At 41.8% G+C, this 17,571-nt stretch overlaps 2 protein-coding genes across 2 annotated transcripts; one reads left to right on the top strand and one right to left on the bottom strand.

The window, feature by feature from the left end:
• The first annotated feature begins 34 nt into the window (after positions 1-34).
• On the top strand, positions 35-3,619 carry LOC126599835 (uncharacterized). The gene is made up of 6 exons (XM_050266285.1): positions 35-1,029; positions 1,229-1,391; positions 1,536-1,712; positions 1,805-1,888; positions 2,508-2,589; positions 2,832-3,619. Exons 1-6 carry the CDS (start codon positions 665-667, stop codon positions 3,281-3,283), a joined length of 1,323 nt encoding a protein of 440 aa, XP_050122242.1. The 5' UTR covers positions 35-664; the 3' UTR covers positions 3,284-3,619.
• Positions 3,620-6,408: 2,789 nt separating this feature from the next.
• LOC126599102 (uncharacterized) lies at positions 6,409-8,852 on the bottom strand. Its single transcript, XM_050265449.1, has 4 exons — positions 8,494-8,852; positions 8,205-8,292; positions 7,366-8,072; positions 6,409-6,700 (listed from the first exon to the last, which is right to left on the bottom strand). The coding sequence occupies exons 1-4, from the start codon at positions 8,850-8,852 to the stop codon at positions 6,409-6,411; spliced, it is 1,446 nt and encodes a 481-aa protein (XP_050121406.1).
• Positions 8,853-17,571: the final 8,719 nt, after the last annotated feature.

Below are 17,571 nucleotides of genomic sequence, written 5' to 3'. Positions count from 1 at the left end.
AAAAGAGGACCAAATCACCAATTCAACTCATCATCCCAAGATCCATTCATAAATTCTACACCCACAGATTTCTGAGATTTTCTCAGAAAATTCACATTCACTCAATAACTCATTCACTTTTTCTCATCTTTTTTTTTTTTTTTTTATCAAAAATTATATAATAATTAGGGAACCAAAAAAGTAAAAAAACTGAACACTTAAGTTGAAGCCATTGGCCAAAAACAAAGGGCAATACTTGCAATAGCAGCACAAGAAAACAACAAAGACCCTGCTCTGCGAGCCTGTGGTAATCTCCCCAACGCATCTCTATACCGCTTATCTCAGAAATCTTATCCAAAGCTCTCACCTTTCCTCTGTCTTCTTCCTCCTCTCTCTCTGCAAATAAACCATATCTATATCCCTTCATTCTCTGCTTCCTCCTCCTCCTCTCCCTTTTTTTTGGTTTTTTCTCTCTGTATTTATATATCTAATAAGTAATATCCCCCTTCTCTCTCTCTTGGGTCAGGGTTTTGCTATCTTCTTATCTCCTTCCTCTCTGAAACCCTTGAGTAATCGCTGTGCTTATTGCATACCAGTATCCGATTCAATCGAGGGTTTTTCTCTTTTTTTTTTTACGGTTTTTTAACTTCTGGGGTTTTTTGGGTTTTTTCTTTTCTGCTCGACGATGGCGTTGGCGTCGGCTTTTCTGGAAATTCTTAGACGACCCACGATTGTGGAGGTGCTCGGTGAGTTGATGATGTTCATAACCCCTCTGTGGATTGCTGTGGTTGTTGGTGTTTTTGTTGGGTGGGCGTGGAAGCCCAAATGGGCGAACTTGGTTGGCCGAGAGCTGTTGGATAGCCCAATCACAAAACAAAAAGAATCCTCCTCTTCCTCGTCGTCCTCGCAGAGTTCGTCCACGTGTATCGGTTTGATTCCGGGGCTGAGCTCGTTGAAGTTTCAGCTGCCCAGTTGCATTCCATGGCCTGCCGACGAAAGGAATCCGAAAGAGGCGCTTTCTTTGCCACCTACCACCAATCCTGATTTCAGGTTTGTTGACTTTCTTGAGTGTTTTGGCTAATTTTACAACTTGGGTTTGCTTTAATTTTTCGAGTTTAGGTGTTTAATGTGTTCAATTTCGCAACTTTGATTAGTGTTTAATGTGTTAAATTGGGGATTTTTGTCAGTTTAACTTGTACGACTTAAGGTCTTTGGCTTAATTAGTGAATGTTATGATATGGCATGGCAGCTCCTCAAAGATTGAAAGAGAAAGTTCCGGTCATGTGAACAATGAGGATTTACGGCACATATGCCAGCTTGTTGAGGAGAAAGATGGAGGGCCTGCTTGGATTCATATGATGGATCGGTCTACCCCAACTATGCGCTATCAAGCTTGGCGAAGAGACCCCGAGGTAGCTATTTTACATTTCGTTGTATTCGATCCTCGATTCTTTTTTCAATAGAAATATTGGTGGCTCTCAGATGCATAACCGTGTTTTGCTCACGTGTATTATGTTGGTGAGGTTAACTAACTGGATTTCATCTATATGTTCTAGACTGGACCTCCGCAATACCGCAGTAGTACTATATATGAGGACTGTACACCTGAGTTACTGAGGGATTTCTTTTGGGATGATGAGTTTCGAGTGAAGTGGGATGACATGCTTGTACATGCATCTACTTTGGAAGAATGTCCAACCACCGGAACCATGTTGGTGCACTGGGTGCGCAAGGTAAGAACAATGATACTTTGTCTCCTTTGATTCTTGAGTTGTCGTTGCTGCATTGGCTTATTACTTAAATTGTTTCTTTGTTTTGGACACAGTTCCCATTCTTTTGTAGCGACAGAGAATACTTGATAGGTCGTCGCATTTGGGAAGCAGGACGGACATACTACTGCGTAACGAAGGTATGTAAACCGGAAGATCTAGCTATCTATATAAACCTCTCAGTTCAATGCACTATCTAGTCTAGTCACATATACAAGCTGCTGTAACCTATTATGCAGAAGAAAATTAATGTCAAAAGGATTCCTTTAGGGTCCAAATTTCATTATTTTTCTTGACAAGGCTGGGTGTCCTGTGTGAAATAATGACAGTTAATGCACTAGTTTTGGTTATATTTAGTATGTTAAAAGATTGTAGCTGTGAATAGTTGAAGTGCTAAGCTATTTGTAGTTTTCCGGTCAATGCATATTTAGTAATTTCCAACTCTAAATATTTTGTTGGTATATAATTTAGGGATTTGAACATTTGAAGGTACTGGTCGGTTTATTGTACTGAGTTCATATCTAAAGTAATTTGAATTCCTTCTGTGTGCTAATAAGTGGAGAGTCCTAAATGAAACTAGTTTTTCGAGTTATACTCCAGATTGTACATATTTGTAACTGTTGCAAGAGTTCGTTTTGAGCTGATTGTGCGTAGTTTGGGAATAAAATAAGCGGTAGTGCTCGTCATGTAGAACGGTTCTGTTTTTAAGGTTATTAACTCGTGATGCGTAACCTAATGGTGTGATTTAACATGTTTCAGGGAGTACCCTCCTCTGCTGTACCAAGGCGTGACAAACCTAGACGTGTTGACTTGTACTATTCAAGTTGGTGCATTCGAGCAGGTAACGGAAGTCTTATAACATCTTAATGCTTTCTGAAATGAGAAACAAATCTGTCAATCTTCCTAAATGAAAGATATCTTTCTTTATTTACCTATTAAAAAATGGGATATCTCTTTGTTATGGTGTGCAATTGGCAGATTAATTTTTATTGATTCAAACTTTGAAAGTTCATATTGCTTTCTTTTTGTAATTGTGCTCTTGGGAACCATCACTAAGACTTGTATTGGTTGGGTATGAACCAGTTGAATCAAAGAGAGGGGATGGCCAGCTTACTGCATGTGAAATTTTACTCTATCATCACGAAGATATGGGTATCCCTTGGGAACTTGCAAAACTTGGAGTCCGGCAAGGTATGTGGGGAGCTGTTAAAAAGATCGAACCTGGCTTGCGTGCATATCAGAAGGAGAGAGCCTCTGAAGCCCCACTTTCGCGGTGTGCTTACATGGCTCAGATCAACACCAAAGTCAGTGCAGACTACTTGAGATCTGTTGAAAACAGCACCGGCGATTCCATGGTGGTTGAAAAGTCAGATAAGTTGGATTCATCGGACAAACCAGAAGGGAAGAGCATACCTAAGCTTCTAGTTGTCGGTGGGGCTATTGCCCTTGCCTGTAGTCTTGACCGAGGGCTCTTAACAAAGGCAGTCATATTCGGAGTAGCCCGAAGATTTGCCAAAATTGGTAGGAGGTTCTGATTCCAGAGACGCCTGCTAATGCCGTTGTCAAGTGAAGTGAGGAACTGCCAGACGGTGGATCTCCACGCTTTGCCCCATTTCAAGAGGATTCCATTGGAGGTCTTATTCTTTGTCCTTTTTGTTTGAGCCATGAATACAACTTAATTGTAGAGGACCAGCCAGAGAGAGAAGTAAAAGAAATGTCTGGGAAGAAAGGAGAGTGATTGTATAGCCGTATTCGTTAAAGTTGGAAATGTGATTAAAGGATATCTTGTGCTACAAGGATAACAGTAACCTTCAGCTTCTTTTGATGTTACATTTTCATTCTTTCAGTTCTAATGATCTTGAATTGCTTCATGCTTTCTTTGCATACAAACTTCAGAAACAATTGAACTTGACAGGGTTATGAAAAACCCAAGAAGGTTAATCTGAGATTGACTTCATGGAAAAACAAGAAATCAATCACAAGCTGCCACATGTCTACACTGGTTGGAGCGTGAACCGTGTAAAGTTAGTGGTCTTTGGTGCAACGGGAAATTTCGGGGATAAAAAAATGTGTGGAATTGTAAGCGCACGTGGTCCAGCAGTGAAGCACCCCAAAAAGTCATGGAAGTTTGAGGTCGCACTTCACACAATCACAGCCACCTCTGACCTCACAAAGTTGGCTGAATCCTTTTTTTCTTTTTACGGATCTGTGTTCTAATTAATACTGTCAAAGCAATCGATTATTGAGCAATTGGCCCCCTTCATCTAGGTTTCTATATTAGTGGTCCTAGCGTCCTAGAACGGTAAAAAACTTACTTGTGTTCCGACGTCACGTGATGAGTGATATAGAAGCATAGACATCATTCTGTATCCAATTCGTGGAAGGGGTGTTCATCTAGAGGAATATCCAGTGAGGAGGTTCTCTAGCCAACGAGCACACAGCTCCCCGAGAGGTTGGTGCCGGTTGATATCGTCTGTCGGGCTTCTGCTTATTGGTGGGCTGTAAGAGAAGGACAAAGTTAATTCTGAAAGGTGCCTTTGTGGGGCCTTAGGTGTAGGCTTTGAGGCTCACAATCAAAATTAACTTTAAGAATTCAGGCGTGCCACTGTCGTCTTTAGCATGACAGATGTAAAACCGATGTTAAGTTTTATATATATATATATATGCCCGAGCGATCTAGTTAGTTATGAAAGGTGCCTTTGTGGGGACTTAGGTGTAGGTCTTGAGGCTTCCCGTCAAAACTAACCGAATACTTGAACACATCTTGGTTGTTTCATTATTGCGTACGTATCACTCCCGTTATACGTTAATTACCCGAGCCCACAGAGCAGAATGAAGTCAAATAGGTGCCTTTGTCGGGCCTTAGGTATAGGCCTTGAGGCTTCCTATCAAAGTTAATTCTATACTCAAGCGTTCTGTGGGAATTATGATATAACAGAAGTAAAACTAGAGAATAAGCCAATTACTTGCGCCCCAAGTAACTTTGGACTTCTGATGATCAAAGATTGTCGTGGATGGGTTAAGTTCACATAAAGTTCTTTTTATGCCTTGAGATCAAGGACTTTTAATTGGTCAATCTTGTTTGCCCGAATGATTAGCACTTAGAAGTCTTTTAATCATAAACTGGCTAGCAATAACTTGGATGTAGATGAAAACATACATCATAGTACTAGGTCTATGAATGAAAGACAACAACAAAGGAGGTCGGGCAAAGTTTCACCTTGTCGGGCAAGGCTGATCATCTTGCAACTTCCCTTCTTTGTGATTTACAGAGTGTTCGAATGCTAGAAAGGGAGATTGAAAGATGAATCTATATGAGGTGATCGATACTACAACAAGATTTAAACAAGGTAGCAGAGCTTTTACAAAGGATTTCTGGTGAAGGTTGATCCCAAAAGGGATGAAGATTGGGGGCTGACTACAGCTTCGTGAAGGCAAATCTGGTTTGAGCAGAGTTTGTGCTTGTATTTGTTTGGTTGATTGAGTGTCCTTGTCTCTGATTTTTCTTCCTCCTTTTATAAACGATTTGGCTTGGCTGTCTGCAGTGTTAATTTTGCCCGAATGTATCTGAAGGGTAATGACTCATCAACTTTTTACTTGTACTGCCATTGTAAAGTACTTTTGGGCTGATTAGCTGGCTGGTCTACATCACTTAACCCCTAGGTAGGTGAGCAGGTAGTTTAAATGAGCTGTACCTGGTCGGGAAACAAGCCCCTTTTTGCTTCTGGACTTCGGTTGGACCTTGGACTTTTCCTTCTTCTGAACCTCCTTTTGGGCTTTCTTTTGGGCTAGCCTCTTCTTAACCCAAAGTTCAAGTTTTATCCCAAACAGTGCCCCATTCAATTAATATTCAGGCTGGAATTCTAGGCGCCAATATTGATTGAATAGCTGCATGCCTGTATACCTGATCTAGGAACTTGGTGTTTTCCAGATGGGATGAATGTGATCTTGCATCTCTTGCTGTTCTCATGACCTTTGAGCTATCCTCTGAGGTTCCTATAAATTCCAGCTAAAAACTTCTCATGTCCAGCCAACAGATCATCTTCAACCTTCTCTTTTATCACCCTTCGACGTTTCTGCCTTCTTAGTCTTCTTTTAAACCTGGAAAATGGGTTCCTCTGGATTCAATTGCAGTTTCCTAAAACTTCATTTTTGTGAGAAAAAGGATTTTCATCAAATATTTACTATCTCCAACACCTTTGGTCAGACACACCGCTATCCCCAACACCTTTGGTCAGGCGGTTTTCTCCTGAGGGTTTGCCCTCTTACTCATTGCTTTGATAAGTCGGGCTTCACCATCATATCCAATGATGATCCTTATCGAAGGTCCTCTACCAAGCTCATCTTGGCCGCACAACCCGATCACCTGCCTGACCAGGTTTTGTCCATGAAGATACCAGAAACTAGTCGAGATACCAACACAATGTAGAAGGAAAGAAACATGACACATTGAGACTTGCTCCGATGTAATTTTATCAATTCGTCGAAATGAATGAAGCATCATTTTAAAAACTTTTATCTTTCTATCTTCTTGAATGGTTGATGAATACACTGCATTCCAACACCTGCTTTATTTCTCATCTTCTTCAATATAACAATCCCTAACATCCCATAATGTAGGGCAATACCTTTTTAAGAATTTGACATTGATGGGATGTTTCTACCAATTTCCTTCAAGATCAGCCAAGTAATATCCTTCCTTGTCTAATACTTGACTAACAATAAAAGGACCTTCCCATGTCGGGCTCCATTTCCCAAAGCCCCTAAGCTGAGCTCCTAGAGGGAGGACTGCCTTCCAAACTAAATCTCCTTCCTTGAAAGACTTCAGTTTTACCTTCTTGTTATAAGCTAAGGCAATAACTCTCTTCCCTTCCTGAATCTGGTTCAAGGCCTCAATTCGGGTTACATCTAAATCTTTAATCCCTTGACACATAGCTTCTATGTATTCTTCACTATGTAACCCGAATTGATTTTGAATTCTGATAGAACTTACATTGATTTCCATGGGAAGAACCGCATCTTGCCCGAAATCAAAGCATAAGGAGTTATCCCCGTTCCTGCTCGTTTAGAGGTTCGGGATGCCCACAAAGTATTCCTTAGCTTTTCATGCCACTTTTTCGGGCTATCTGTTACCATCCTTTTGATAATGTTTATCAAAATCTTGTTGTTGGCTTCGGCTTGACCATTTGACTGAGGGTAGTAAGGACTAGACTGGATCATCTTTATTTTGTATTTGCTTGAAAATTCTTCAACTTCTTTTGATATAAAAGATGGCCCACGATCCGTGACTATGGTTTCGGGCACCCCAAACCTATGCAGAATCTTGGTCTCAATAAACTTCTTGACTGCAACTGAAGTTATGGTTTTTACAGTTGATGCTTCTACCCATTTGGTGAAATAATCCGTTGCCACAATTATGAAAGTATGCCCCTTGCTAGAAGATGGATAAATCTGTCTGATGAAGTCCATTGCCCATCCCTTAAAGGGCCAAGGTTTAACCACCGGATTTAAAGGTACTGAAGGCACATGTTGGAGGGGTCCATGCCTTTGACATTCCTCACATCCTCGGGTATAAGACTTGCAATCTTTTTCCACATCAGGCCAGAAATACCCATACCTCCTAATCAACCACCTCATCTTCGTTCCAGCTTGATGTGCCCCACATATCCCTTCATGTACCTCGGCCATTACTCTCATAGATTCTTCTTGACCTAAACATTTCAGTAGAAGCCCATCCGGCGTTTTCCTTAGCAGGTTCTCCTCCCATAAGACGTACTTAGTTGCTTGTTGTCTATTCTTCTTGCTTGTGGGTGCAGAAGGATCTTTCAAATGATGAATGATAGGCGATCTCCAGTCTTCCGTCTCGGTTTCTAGGACCATTATATCTAGACTGAATCTTTTTTTTAAGATAGAAAGAAGATTTCTTCTTTGAACCTCGACATCTACTCCATACTTCCTTTCCTGGATTGGTACTCCCGAGGCTATTTGTGCCATCTCGTTGGCCGCCAGATTAGATTCCCTAGGAACATAATTAACTGATACTTCAGAATCCCAATAGCTTAACAATTGCGTGGTCGCCAAGTAATACCCAGCCATGGTGATATGTCTGCACTTGTATTCTCCATTTAGCTGGTTTATCACTAATTTTGAATCACCAAATACCTGTACCTCCATTGCCCCCAACTCTATCAAGATCTCTAAGCCAATTATTATGGCTTCATACTCCGCCTGATTGTTGGTATTCCCTTGGTAATCTAGAAGGAATGAATAATAATTGTGAACTCCTTGGGGATTTATGATGACAATCCCTGCTCCAGAAGCCTTCTGAGTGTAAGAACCATCAAAATAAAGCTTCCAAGGAGTAATCCAGAGACCAGTTACCCTTTTTATTTCTTGTTGGACTCATTCTTCCTTGCCCGAGATGCCCTTGCCTGGTGGGATCCAAACATTAATTACCTCCAGGATCCCTGGTACATTGATGATCTCATCTTGAGACTCTTGGTGCTCTGCTAAGAAGTCAGCAATTGCTTGGCCCTTGACCGCCCTTTGGGGTACATATTGAAAGCTGAACTCTATTAATGCTAGAATCCACTTCCCAATCCTTCCTGTTAGCATTGGTTTTGACAACATATACTTTATCACATCTGTTTTGGCAATGATGTGCATGTGACAAGGTAACATGTAATGCCTCAACTTACTAGCAGTGAAATATAGAGATAGGCACAACTTCTCTATAGGGGAGTACCTTGTTTCTACCTTAGTCAAAATTCTACTGAGGTAGTATACTGCCTGCTCTTTTCTGCCTTCATTGGTTTGAGCTAGTAAACTCTCGATTGATTTCTCTGAAGTAGAGATATATAGCTTTAAGGGTTTTCCCTTTTGAGGTGGTACCAACACTGGTGGAGAAGTCAAATAGGCTTTGATGCTGTCAAAAGCCTTTTGGTATGGTGGTCCCCATTCGAAACTTTTTGTATCCTTCAGTTTCAATAGAGGAGTCAACGACTGAATTTTGCCTGCTAAATTAGCAATGAATCTCCTTAAGAAATTAATTTTGCCTAGCAGTCTCTGAAGTTGCATTTTGTTGATGGGCGGAAGTGACTCCATTATTGCCCGGGACTTGTTCTTGTCCACTTCTACACCTCTTTGATGAACCAGGAATCCCAAGAAGTTGCCCGCTCTTACTCCAAACGCGCACTTCTTTGGATTCATCTTGAGTTTATGGATTCTTATCCTTGTCAATGCTTGCCTGAGGTCTATCAGATGATGCTCTTCTGTTTTGGATTTCACCACGATGTCATCGATGTACACCTCCATGTTATGGCCAATCAAATCATGAAAAATAGCATTCATCGCCCTTTGGTAGGTTGCACCAGCATTCTTGAGTCCGAACGGCATGACTAGATATTCATATGCCCCCACATGACCGGGACACCTAAAAGCTGTTTTATGTATATCTTCCTAGGCCATCTTTATCTGATTATATCCGGCATTCCATCCATAAAAGATAAGACTTTATGTTTTGCTACATCATCTATGGGCAGGTCAGCCATGAGCATGGGATATTCATCTTTTGGTGTGGCGCCATTAATGTTTCTGTAATCAACACAACATCGTACTGCTTTTGTTGTGGCTTTTAAAACGGGTACAATATTGGCCAACCACTCTACATATTTGGCAGGTCTAATAAATCCGGCTTTCACTATTCTTTCAATTTCTTTTTTGACCTTTTCTTCTATCTCTTTTGACATCCTTCGTGGTGCTTGCTTGACAGGTTTATATCCCTCCTTGATGGGCATTCTGTGTTCCACCAAGGTTGAATATAAACATGGCATTTTAGAATAATGCCAAGCAAAACAATCTTTAAATTCTTGCAGAATACAGACAATCTTTGCCCGATCATTAGTTTCTAATAAGCCACTGATTTGTATAGGTCTTGGATCTTCTTCTGTCCCTAGATCAATAACTTCCAAAGGTTCTTGCACTTCTGATGGTGGCTTGTCAGGTTCTGTACACAAAAATTAGACTAACTCCGGGCTCTCGGGCAAGTCGTCTGGTCCATCCAAATCATATCTGCACTTGGCCATTCGTATGACCCCCTCCAATTCTTCTCCGTAAAGTTCTTCCCTGTTTTCATCCTGGCCGGTTGAAGTTCTTGGCTGCTGCTCATGCTCTTCTTTTCCTAAGAGTTCCCTTTCTTGTTTTCTGTCTCTCCCATACACCAACAGTCTTTTGATCAAAAACCTAACTGCTATTACCTGATCCTTCCTCTTTTGTTCTGTCATTGATGATATTGAGGTGTTGGGACGATACAGGGTCTATCCCATTCTTCTCTAGCAAGAAACATTCCTTGTTTTAAGAGCTTTTGGGCCGTCACCTTGGTAGGGCGGCCGTTCTTATCTGCTCCTGAACATTGCAGAATTCCTACATTGGGATCGTAGAAATTTACTTCCGCTACGTTGGCTGTAGGAAGAAATGGCCATGACTAGGCCTCTACCATCTCCCAAAAGCCTGGTCCCTCTGTTCCTGCTTCGTGGTAAATAGCAACTTGTTAATGTAGAGTGGAGGGTATGGCAAGACTTTGGTGGATCCAATCCATTCTGAGTAATGCTCCATAGGTGGAAGCACAATCCATCACAAAGAATGCCAGCATGATTCGCTTGGATCCCAAGTCCACTTCTAAAGGTAATATCCCATGAGTTTTGGTGATAGCGTCGGAGAAGCTCGAGACCGTGAGATCGGTGGGATTGAGATCTTCTACACCTCTTCCTATCTTCTTCATTTGCTTGGCGGGCAATATGTTAACAGCTGCTCCTCCATCAATCAAAACTCTTTTGAAGGGAACTCCTTCCAAATGAGCTGCAACATATATTGGCTTAAGATAGTTGACTAGCAACATGTTTGGGAGGCTGAACACCATTTTATCAGTATAAATTCTTAACAGACCATTCTGGAATGTCTTGGATGATTCAGTTTTTTCCAATTCTTCCTCTTCGGCTACTTCAATGATGACATGGGCCATCATTGGTTCTGTTGTCAAATAATCACCTTCCATAGTAGCGGGCTGATCAGGCTCAGCACCAAACATGGCGGATAACACATACGTCATGTTGATATGAAAGGTACTAGGCTCTGGAAAGTCTTCTTTCTTGCTCCCGATCTATTCCATAAATTCGTCTAACTAGGCCATCGCATCTTCTGGGAGTAAAGGTTCTGGTGCTCCCTCTTGTTAATTTATGCCCGAATCTGGTATCTGCTTAGGAACTTCACCGAAAAGATCCAATGATACACCAGGGAGCTTCATCTCAGGCGAAACAGTTCCAAAACAAATAGGCTATGTCCTCAATCCAGGAGTGGGCATCATTATCATATCTTCTTGAGCTCTTCTCAATATCCTGTACTTCTCAGGGTGTAGGCTTTGTGGTACATGGTTTCCCTCACCCTCTGTTTTGCTATTAGCCATCTGCACCTCCTTTTTACTCCTCCAGTTAAACTGACTACTTCCCCCAGAGGGTGTTTTTTCAAACTTTTGATTCTTTGAGGCTTCAGATGTCACGAGAATCTTTAAAGAATTCATATAGGGTTTATGCTGCCTCTGGACCCTTTTGATCATAGAGGCTCCCATTTGTTTGGTGGGTTGGCCATTTTTCCCGACCACGTACCATTTTCGTCCGAGACGGGTAGGGTTCTCATTTTTGACAGGATTTGATATCCTATCATTTCTTTTATCTTCTCTCCCTGCACGGCCATATTAAGGATGCCTTATTTCCCTCTCTTTTATACCTTTAGCCTCCTTGTCTTCTGCCTCCTCAGAAGCTTCTTGATTTCGAAACACTTCTGATAAAGCTCTAGGTTGGGAATCTCCTCCTAACCACTAAAAGACACTTCGGGAAGTCTCTCTTCTTGCTGTCCGTCTAGCTTTTTCACAGGCCTCTTTTCTTTCTCCTTCCTCTTTCCTCTTGATTAGTTCATGATCAATGAAGACTCTTGCTGGTGGTACTTCGAGCTCACACTCGCATTGGCATCTACTGCACGGAACCATTCCTTTGATTATGGCTGTTTTTGGATGTTCGGGCAATTTGATCACCTCTTTTGTGGACCTGTCAGCTGGCCTTCCTTCTTCTGTCTCATTTGCAACCTTCCCTTTCCCTTTCTCAACCCATGCTAAATTAATCATATTAACTGGGGCTTCTGAAAAGGGGTTTGCATGCTTGTTTAGCATTGTTTCGACTTGTACCGGATATAGGTTAGGTGGATTATTTGTCAAGATCGTCTCTTCATCTGGTTGGCTGGCCTCCAGTTTTTCTCTTTCTTCTTCCCCATCATCTTCCCTCCTAACTAGAGGTAAAGATATGGGAATATTTGGTTTCATAAGGTCTGTTTTCATTTTGAAGTCTGTGGAGGCGTTTTCCAATCTGTGCAATATCTGCAACAAGGTAGTTTGCAAATCTTCAGGTAGCTCTGACATATTGCTTTAGAAAATAAGATTTGACGTATGTGGTCCCACTGGGCGTGCCAAAACTATGTTTGTCTAGAGGAATATCTAGTAAGGAGGTTCCTTGGCCAACAAGCACACAGCTCCCCGAGAGGTTGGCGCCGATTGATATCGTCTGTTGGGCTTTTACTTATTGGCGGGCTGTAAGAGAAGGACATAGTTAATTCTGAAAGGTGCCTTTGTAGGGCCTTAGGTGTAGGCCTTGAGGCTCACAATCAAAATTAACTTTAAGAATCCAGGCGTGCCACTGTTGTCTTTAGCATGACAGATGTAAAACCGATGTTAAGTTTTATAGTGTGTGTATATATATATATATATATATATATATATATATATATATATATATATATGCCCGAGTGACCTAGTTAGTTATGAAAGGTGCCTTTGTGGGGGCCTTAAGTGTAGGCATTGAGGCTTCCCGTCAAAACTAACCGAATACTTGAACACATCTTGGTTGTTTCATTATTGCGTACGTATCACTCCCGTTATACGTTAATTACCCGAGCCCGCAGAGCAGAATGAAGTCAAATAGGTGCCTTTGTCGGGCCTTAGGTATAGGCCTTGAGGCTTCCTATCAGAGTTAATTCTATACTCAAGCGTTCTATGGGAATTATGATATAACAGAAGTAAAACTAGAGAATCAACCAATTACTTGTGCCCCAAGTAACTTCGGACTTCTGATGATCAAAGATTGTCGTGGATGGGTTAAGTCCACATAAAGTTCTTTTTATGCCTTGAGACCAAGGACTTTTAATTGGTCAATCTTGTCTGCCCGAATGATTAGAACTTAGAAGTATTTTAATCATAAACAGACTAGCAATAACTTGGATGCAGATGAAAACATACATCATAATACTAGATCTATGAATGAAAGACAACAACAAAGGAGGTCGGGCAAGGTTTCACCTTGTCTGGCAAGACTGATTGTATTGCAACTTCCTCTCTTTGTGATTTACAGAATGTTCGAATGCTAGAAAGGGAGATTGGAAGATGAATCTATATGAGGTGATCGATACTACATCAAGATTTAAACAAGGTAGCAGAGTTTTTACAAAGGATTTCTGGTGAAGGTTGATCCCGAAATGGATGAAGACTGGGGCTACAGCTTCGTGAAGGCAAATCTGGTTTGAGTAGAGTTTGTGCTTATATTTGTTTGGTTGATTGAGTGTCCTTATCTCTGATTTTTCTTCCTCCTTTTATAAACGATTTGGCTTGGCTGTCTGCAGTGTTGATTTTGCCCGAATGCATCTGAAGGGCAATGACTCATCAACTTTTTACTTGTACTGCCATTGTAAAGTACTTTTGGGCTGATTAGTTGGCTGGTCTACACCACTTGACCCCTATGTAGGTGAGCAGATAGTTTAAATGAGCTGTACCTGGTCGGGAAACAAGCCCCTTCTTGCTTCTGGACTTCGGCTGGGCCTTGGAGTTTTCCTTCTTCTGAACCTCCTTTTGGGCTAACCTCTTCTTAACCCAAAGTTCAAGTTTTATCCTGTTGATGCACAAAATCAATGAGGACTTTGGTACAACAGAAAGTGTTAAGTTTGTGACCTTCGCTAGATTGCTCCGGTCATTTGTTTGGATAAGTATGTAAATGGATAGAGACAGGGAAGCAAACACAAGATGTACGTGGTTCACCCAGATTGGCTACGTCCACGGAGTAGAGGAGTTTTCATTAATTGTGAAGGGTTTACACAAGTACATAGGTTCAAGCTCTCCTTTAGTGAGTACAAGTGAATGATTTAGTACAAATGACATTAGGAAATATTGTGAGAGAATGATCTCTATTTATAGAAGAGAGTTTCTAGTTTCATGCTGACACCGACACGTGTCGTGTTGTGATTGGCTTCTGATGTTGACACGTGTCACGCTATGATTGGCTTCTGATGTCGACACGTGTCGCGCTGTAATTAGCCTCCTGGTTGGAGGGAAACTCTTCTGGGTCCTTGACGGTATAACGTTGATCGGTGCTCAGTATTTTCGAGATTGGTCAAGTATGGTACAAACAGTGCTCCCCTAAGTTCCCGAGTGAAGGAAGCTCCTCTGTTGGGGACTTGCAAGATCCAAGCCATTGAGTAATCACGAAACTTCTAAGTACTGAAGTGTGGTATCATTTTCACTTGCCTTATCTGTCTCATACGTAGCTGTGGCATCTTCTCTGGAAGTATTTTTCCTCCATCCAGGGGTGGTATCTTTAACCGATGAAGATGCACAAGGTAATGTATCAATTTCACTTGAAGCTTACTTATAGTTTCGGGCTTGGCCAAGTGAGATACAAAACCCTATAGTAGGAGTCCCTCAAGTCGCCGAGCTAGGAGATTTGCCGAAAGAGGTAACAGATAAGGTAAGCAATTAGACTTCTAAGCAAGCAACCTGGATTAGAGGTTCGGCTTCGGCTTCCGGTTGATTGTTCTTCTTTTCCTTGTGTCGTAAACAACAATAAGGATAAAGAGAAGCAAATGGATAGATGATATGAGATACTTTTGCTTTCGAAAAAGTAACTTTCCATAGGCTTATTCTTGAACTGGGTTGGAGGGTTTTCTAGTTTCCTCCAGAGTATAAGGCTGACTCAAGAATGTGAGGGTCAAAACAAGTCCATCAAATCAAGAGTGCGTTCGACCTTGATAATATGGGATACTTTTGCTGTTGACGAAGTAATAGATGAATCGACATGTGTTTTGTTGCGCTTGTCTCCACATGCTTCCTTGTATCCTTCTCACTTGCCCTATATGTTCCTCAGGCAGATGTGGTATCTTTTCTGGAAGCATAAGATGTTGAAGACGAGTACTCGAGAGCAATGCCAGGTAAGTAATCAGGCAATGAGTTCCAGGCAGTCAGTTCCTGATTGGAAGCTTGATTCCAAGTGTTGACTGATTGCTCTCTTTCTCCTTGTCTTGCAGGTAAGAACAAGGGCAAAGGAAAAAACAGGGAAAAAGCATAATATGGGATACTATTGCTTTTGACCCTGATGATATGAAATACTCTTGCTCTGGTGTGGCTGGTTTGCATAAGTATTATTGGGGGGGAAGAAAGCTGAGTATTTCAAAAGGCTTCGTTGGGAGTGCCCTCTCAGATATGAGGAAGGGTTGAGCATTTTTGCAGGTCTGCCTGTCCGTGGAGGATGGAAGTTGACATATATAAGAGTCTCCCTAACAACAAGTAGTAATGCTATTCCTTTACCCTTATTGGTCATAGCAATGTAATGGGAGCTGTAAGCTTCACGTGTTTTAACTTTGTCAGAGCACTTTGAAAAAGTGGTATGTGGTATCTGGAAAGCTAATGTTACGTGTGAAGATTGCAGATAAGCTTTATCAAGGAAATCTGGCTCTCGAAGTTCGGAGAGCGATGCCTCTTTGGTTTTCGAACAAGCAATCCAGTTGGGGATCTGGCTCTCGAGATTCGGAGAGTGGTGCCTCTTCGATTTTTGAGAAGCAATCCTGTTGGGAGTCTGGCTCTTGAGATTCGGAGAGCGGTGCCTCTTCGATTTTTGAGAAAGTAATCCTGTTGGGAGTCTGGCTCTCGAGATTCGGAAGGCAGTGCCTTTTCGATTTCTGAGCAAGTAATAATGCTATTCCTTTACCCTTCTTGGTCATAGCAATGTAGTGAGAGCGGCAAGCTTCACATGTTTTAACTTTGTCAGAGCACTTTGAAAAAATGGTATGTGGTATATGGAAAGCTGATGTTGCGTGTGAAGATTGCAGACAAGCTTTATCCAAGGAAATCTGACTCTTGAAGTTCGGAGAGCGGTGCCTCTTTGGTTTTCGAACAAGCAATCATGTCGGCGATCTGGCTCTCGAGATTCAGAGAACAGTACCTCTTCGATTTTTGAGAAAGCAATCCTGTTGGGAGTCTGGCTCTTGAGATTCAGAGAGCGGTGCCTCTTCGATTTTTTAGAAAGCAATCTTGTTGGGAGTGTTTTCTCTAATGTGAGTAAAGGTTGGGCATTTTTGCCAGTCTGCCTTGCCACGAAGCACGGAGGTTGACACACATTGAGACTTTCTAGTTATCAAGCAGTGGTACTGTTCCTTTACCCTTGTGGGTAATAGTAGGGTAACTGGACCTTTAAAATTTATGTGTCTAAACTTTGTCAGAGATCTTTGTCAAAGTTATTTGTGGTACCCAAGGAGCTGATGTTGCGTGTAGAGAGTGGTGCCTCTTCGAAATCCGGAGAATGGTGCCTCTTCGATTTTTGAACCAACGGTTTTGTTGCCCTATCTTTTATAAGGGCACCAATTGTGTGCAAGGAGTTCATTCAGAGAGTTATTTCTTGTAGGAATTTTCCCTTTACTTCAGAGATTTATTGCACCTTATTTCTCCTTCATCATTTCTGAGAATGTCTGGCCCATCCGACCGTCGTTTTGACTTGAACTTTGGTGAAGAGGCAGCCATGCCTTTTCAAGACAACATATGGCGCCCATCCTTCTTATCCCCTACTAGTCCTCTTACCGTTAGGGACTCTGTGATGAAGAATGATATAACTGCTGCGGTGGTGGCCAGGAACCTTATCACTCCCAAAGATAACAGACTACTTTCCAAACGGTCTGATGAGTTGGCTATTAAGATTATCTGGCTCTCAGTGTTCAGTGTGCAGGTTCTGTGTCTAATATGGCCCAACGCCTATTTGCTCGAACCCGCCAAGTTGAATCATTGGCGACTGAAGTGATAAGTCTCAAACAGAAGATCAAATGGCTCAAGCATGAGAATAAATAGTTGCACAGGCTCGCACATGAGTATGCTACAAACATGAAGAGGAAGCTCGACCAGCTGCAGGAATCTGATGGTCAGATTTTACTTGATCATCAGAGGTTTGTGGGTTTGTTCCAAAGGCATTTATTACCCTCGTCTTCTGGGGCTGTACCGCGTAATGAAGCTCCAAATGATCAACCTTCGGTGCCTCCTCCTTCTGCGGTTCTGCCTAGTACTGAGGCTCCGAATAATCACCTTATGGTGCCTCCTCTTTCTGGGGCTCTGCCGACTGCTGAGACTTCTCCTGAGCAACCTTTGTGAATGCTCCCTCTTGTTTGTTTATTTTGATTCATGTATATGTACATATTTGTAACTTATTGGAGATATCAATAAACAAGCTTTGCTTCATTTCAACGTATTGTGTTAAATACACCAAGGCCTTCTTCACTAAGTTCTTTGAATTTTTCCTTTTGTTGAAGCTTGTATGTTGAAGCTTTGTGAGTGAAGCATGTAGGTTGAGGTAGTGCTCCCTTAATTTCCCGAGTGAGGAAAACTTCTCGTTTGGAGACTTGAAAAATCCAAGTCACTGAGTGGTCGTGAGACTTTCGAGTATCAAGGTGCAGTAGCATATGGTAGGAGTCCCCC

Source organism: Malus sylvestris, chromosome 14, assembly GCF_916048215.2.
Source record: "Malus sylvestris chromosome 14, drMalSylv7.2, whole genome shotgun sequence".
In the NCBI taxonomy this organism is placed as follows: domain Eukaryota; kingdom Viridiplantae; phylum Streptophyta; class Magnoliopsida; order Rosales; family Rosaceae; genus Malus; species Malus sylvestris.
The sequence above is the reverse complement of the archived record's forward strand: the minus strand, read 5'-3'. Positions and strand labels throughout refer to the sequence as shown.

Excerpts from the sequence above, each read along its gene's own strand:
- LOC126599835 (XM_050266285.1), top strand. The coding sequence starts at position 665 with ATGGCGTTGGCGTCGGCTTTTCTGGAAATTCTTAGACGACCCACGATT. Across the intron at positions 1,030-1,228 it reads ACCACCAATCCTGATTTCAG|CTCCTCAAAGATTGAAAGAG; the intron begins GTTTGTTGACTT and ends ATGGCATGGCAG. Across the intron at positions 1,713-1,804 it reads TGGTGCACTGGGTGCGCAAG|TTCCCATTCTTTTGTAGCGA; the intron begins GTAAGAACAATG and ends TTTTGGACACAG.
- LOC126599102 (XM_050265449.1), bottom strand. The coding sequence starts at position 8,852 with ATGGAGTCACTTCCGCCCATCAACAAAATGCAACTTCAGAGACTGCTA. Across the intron at positions 8,293-8,493 it reads TTGACTAAGGTAGAAACAAG|GGCGGTCAAGGGCCAAGCAA; the intron begins GTACTCCCCTAT and ends TGTACCCCAAAG. Across the intron at positions 6,701-7,365 it reads ATGAGGTGGTTGATTAGGAG|TGAAGAATACATAGAAGCTA; the intron begins GTATGGGTATTT and ends CGGGTTACATAG.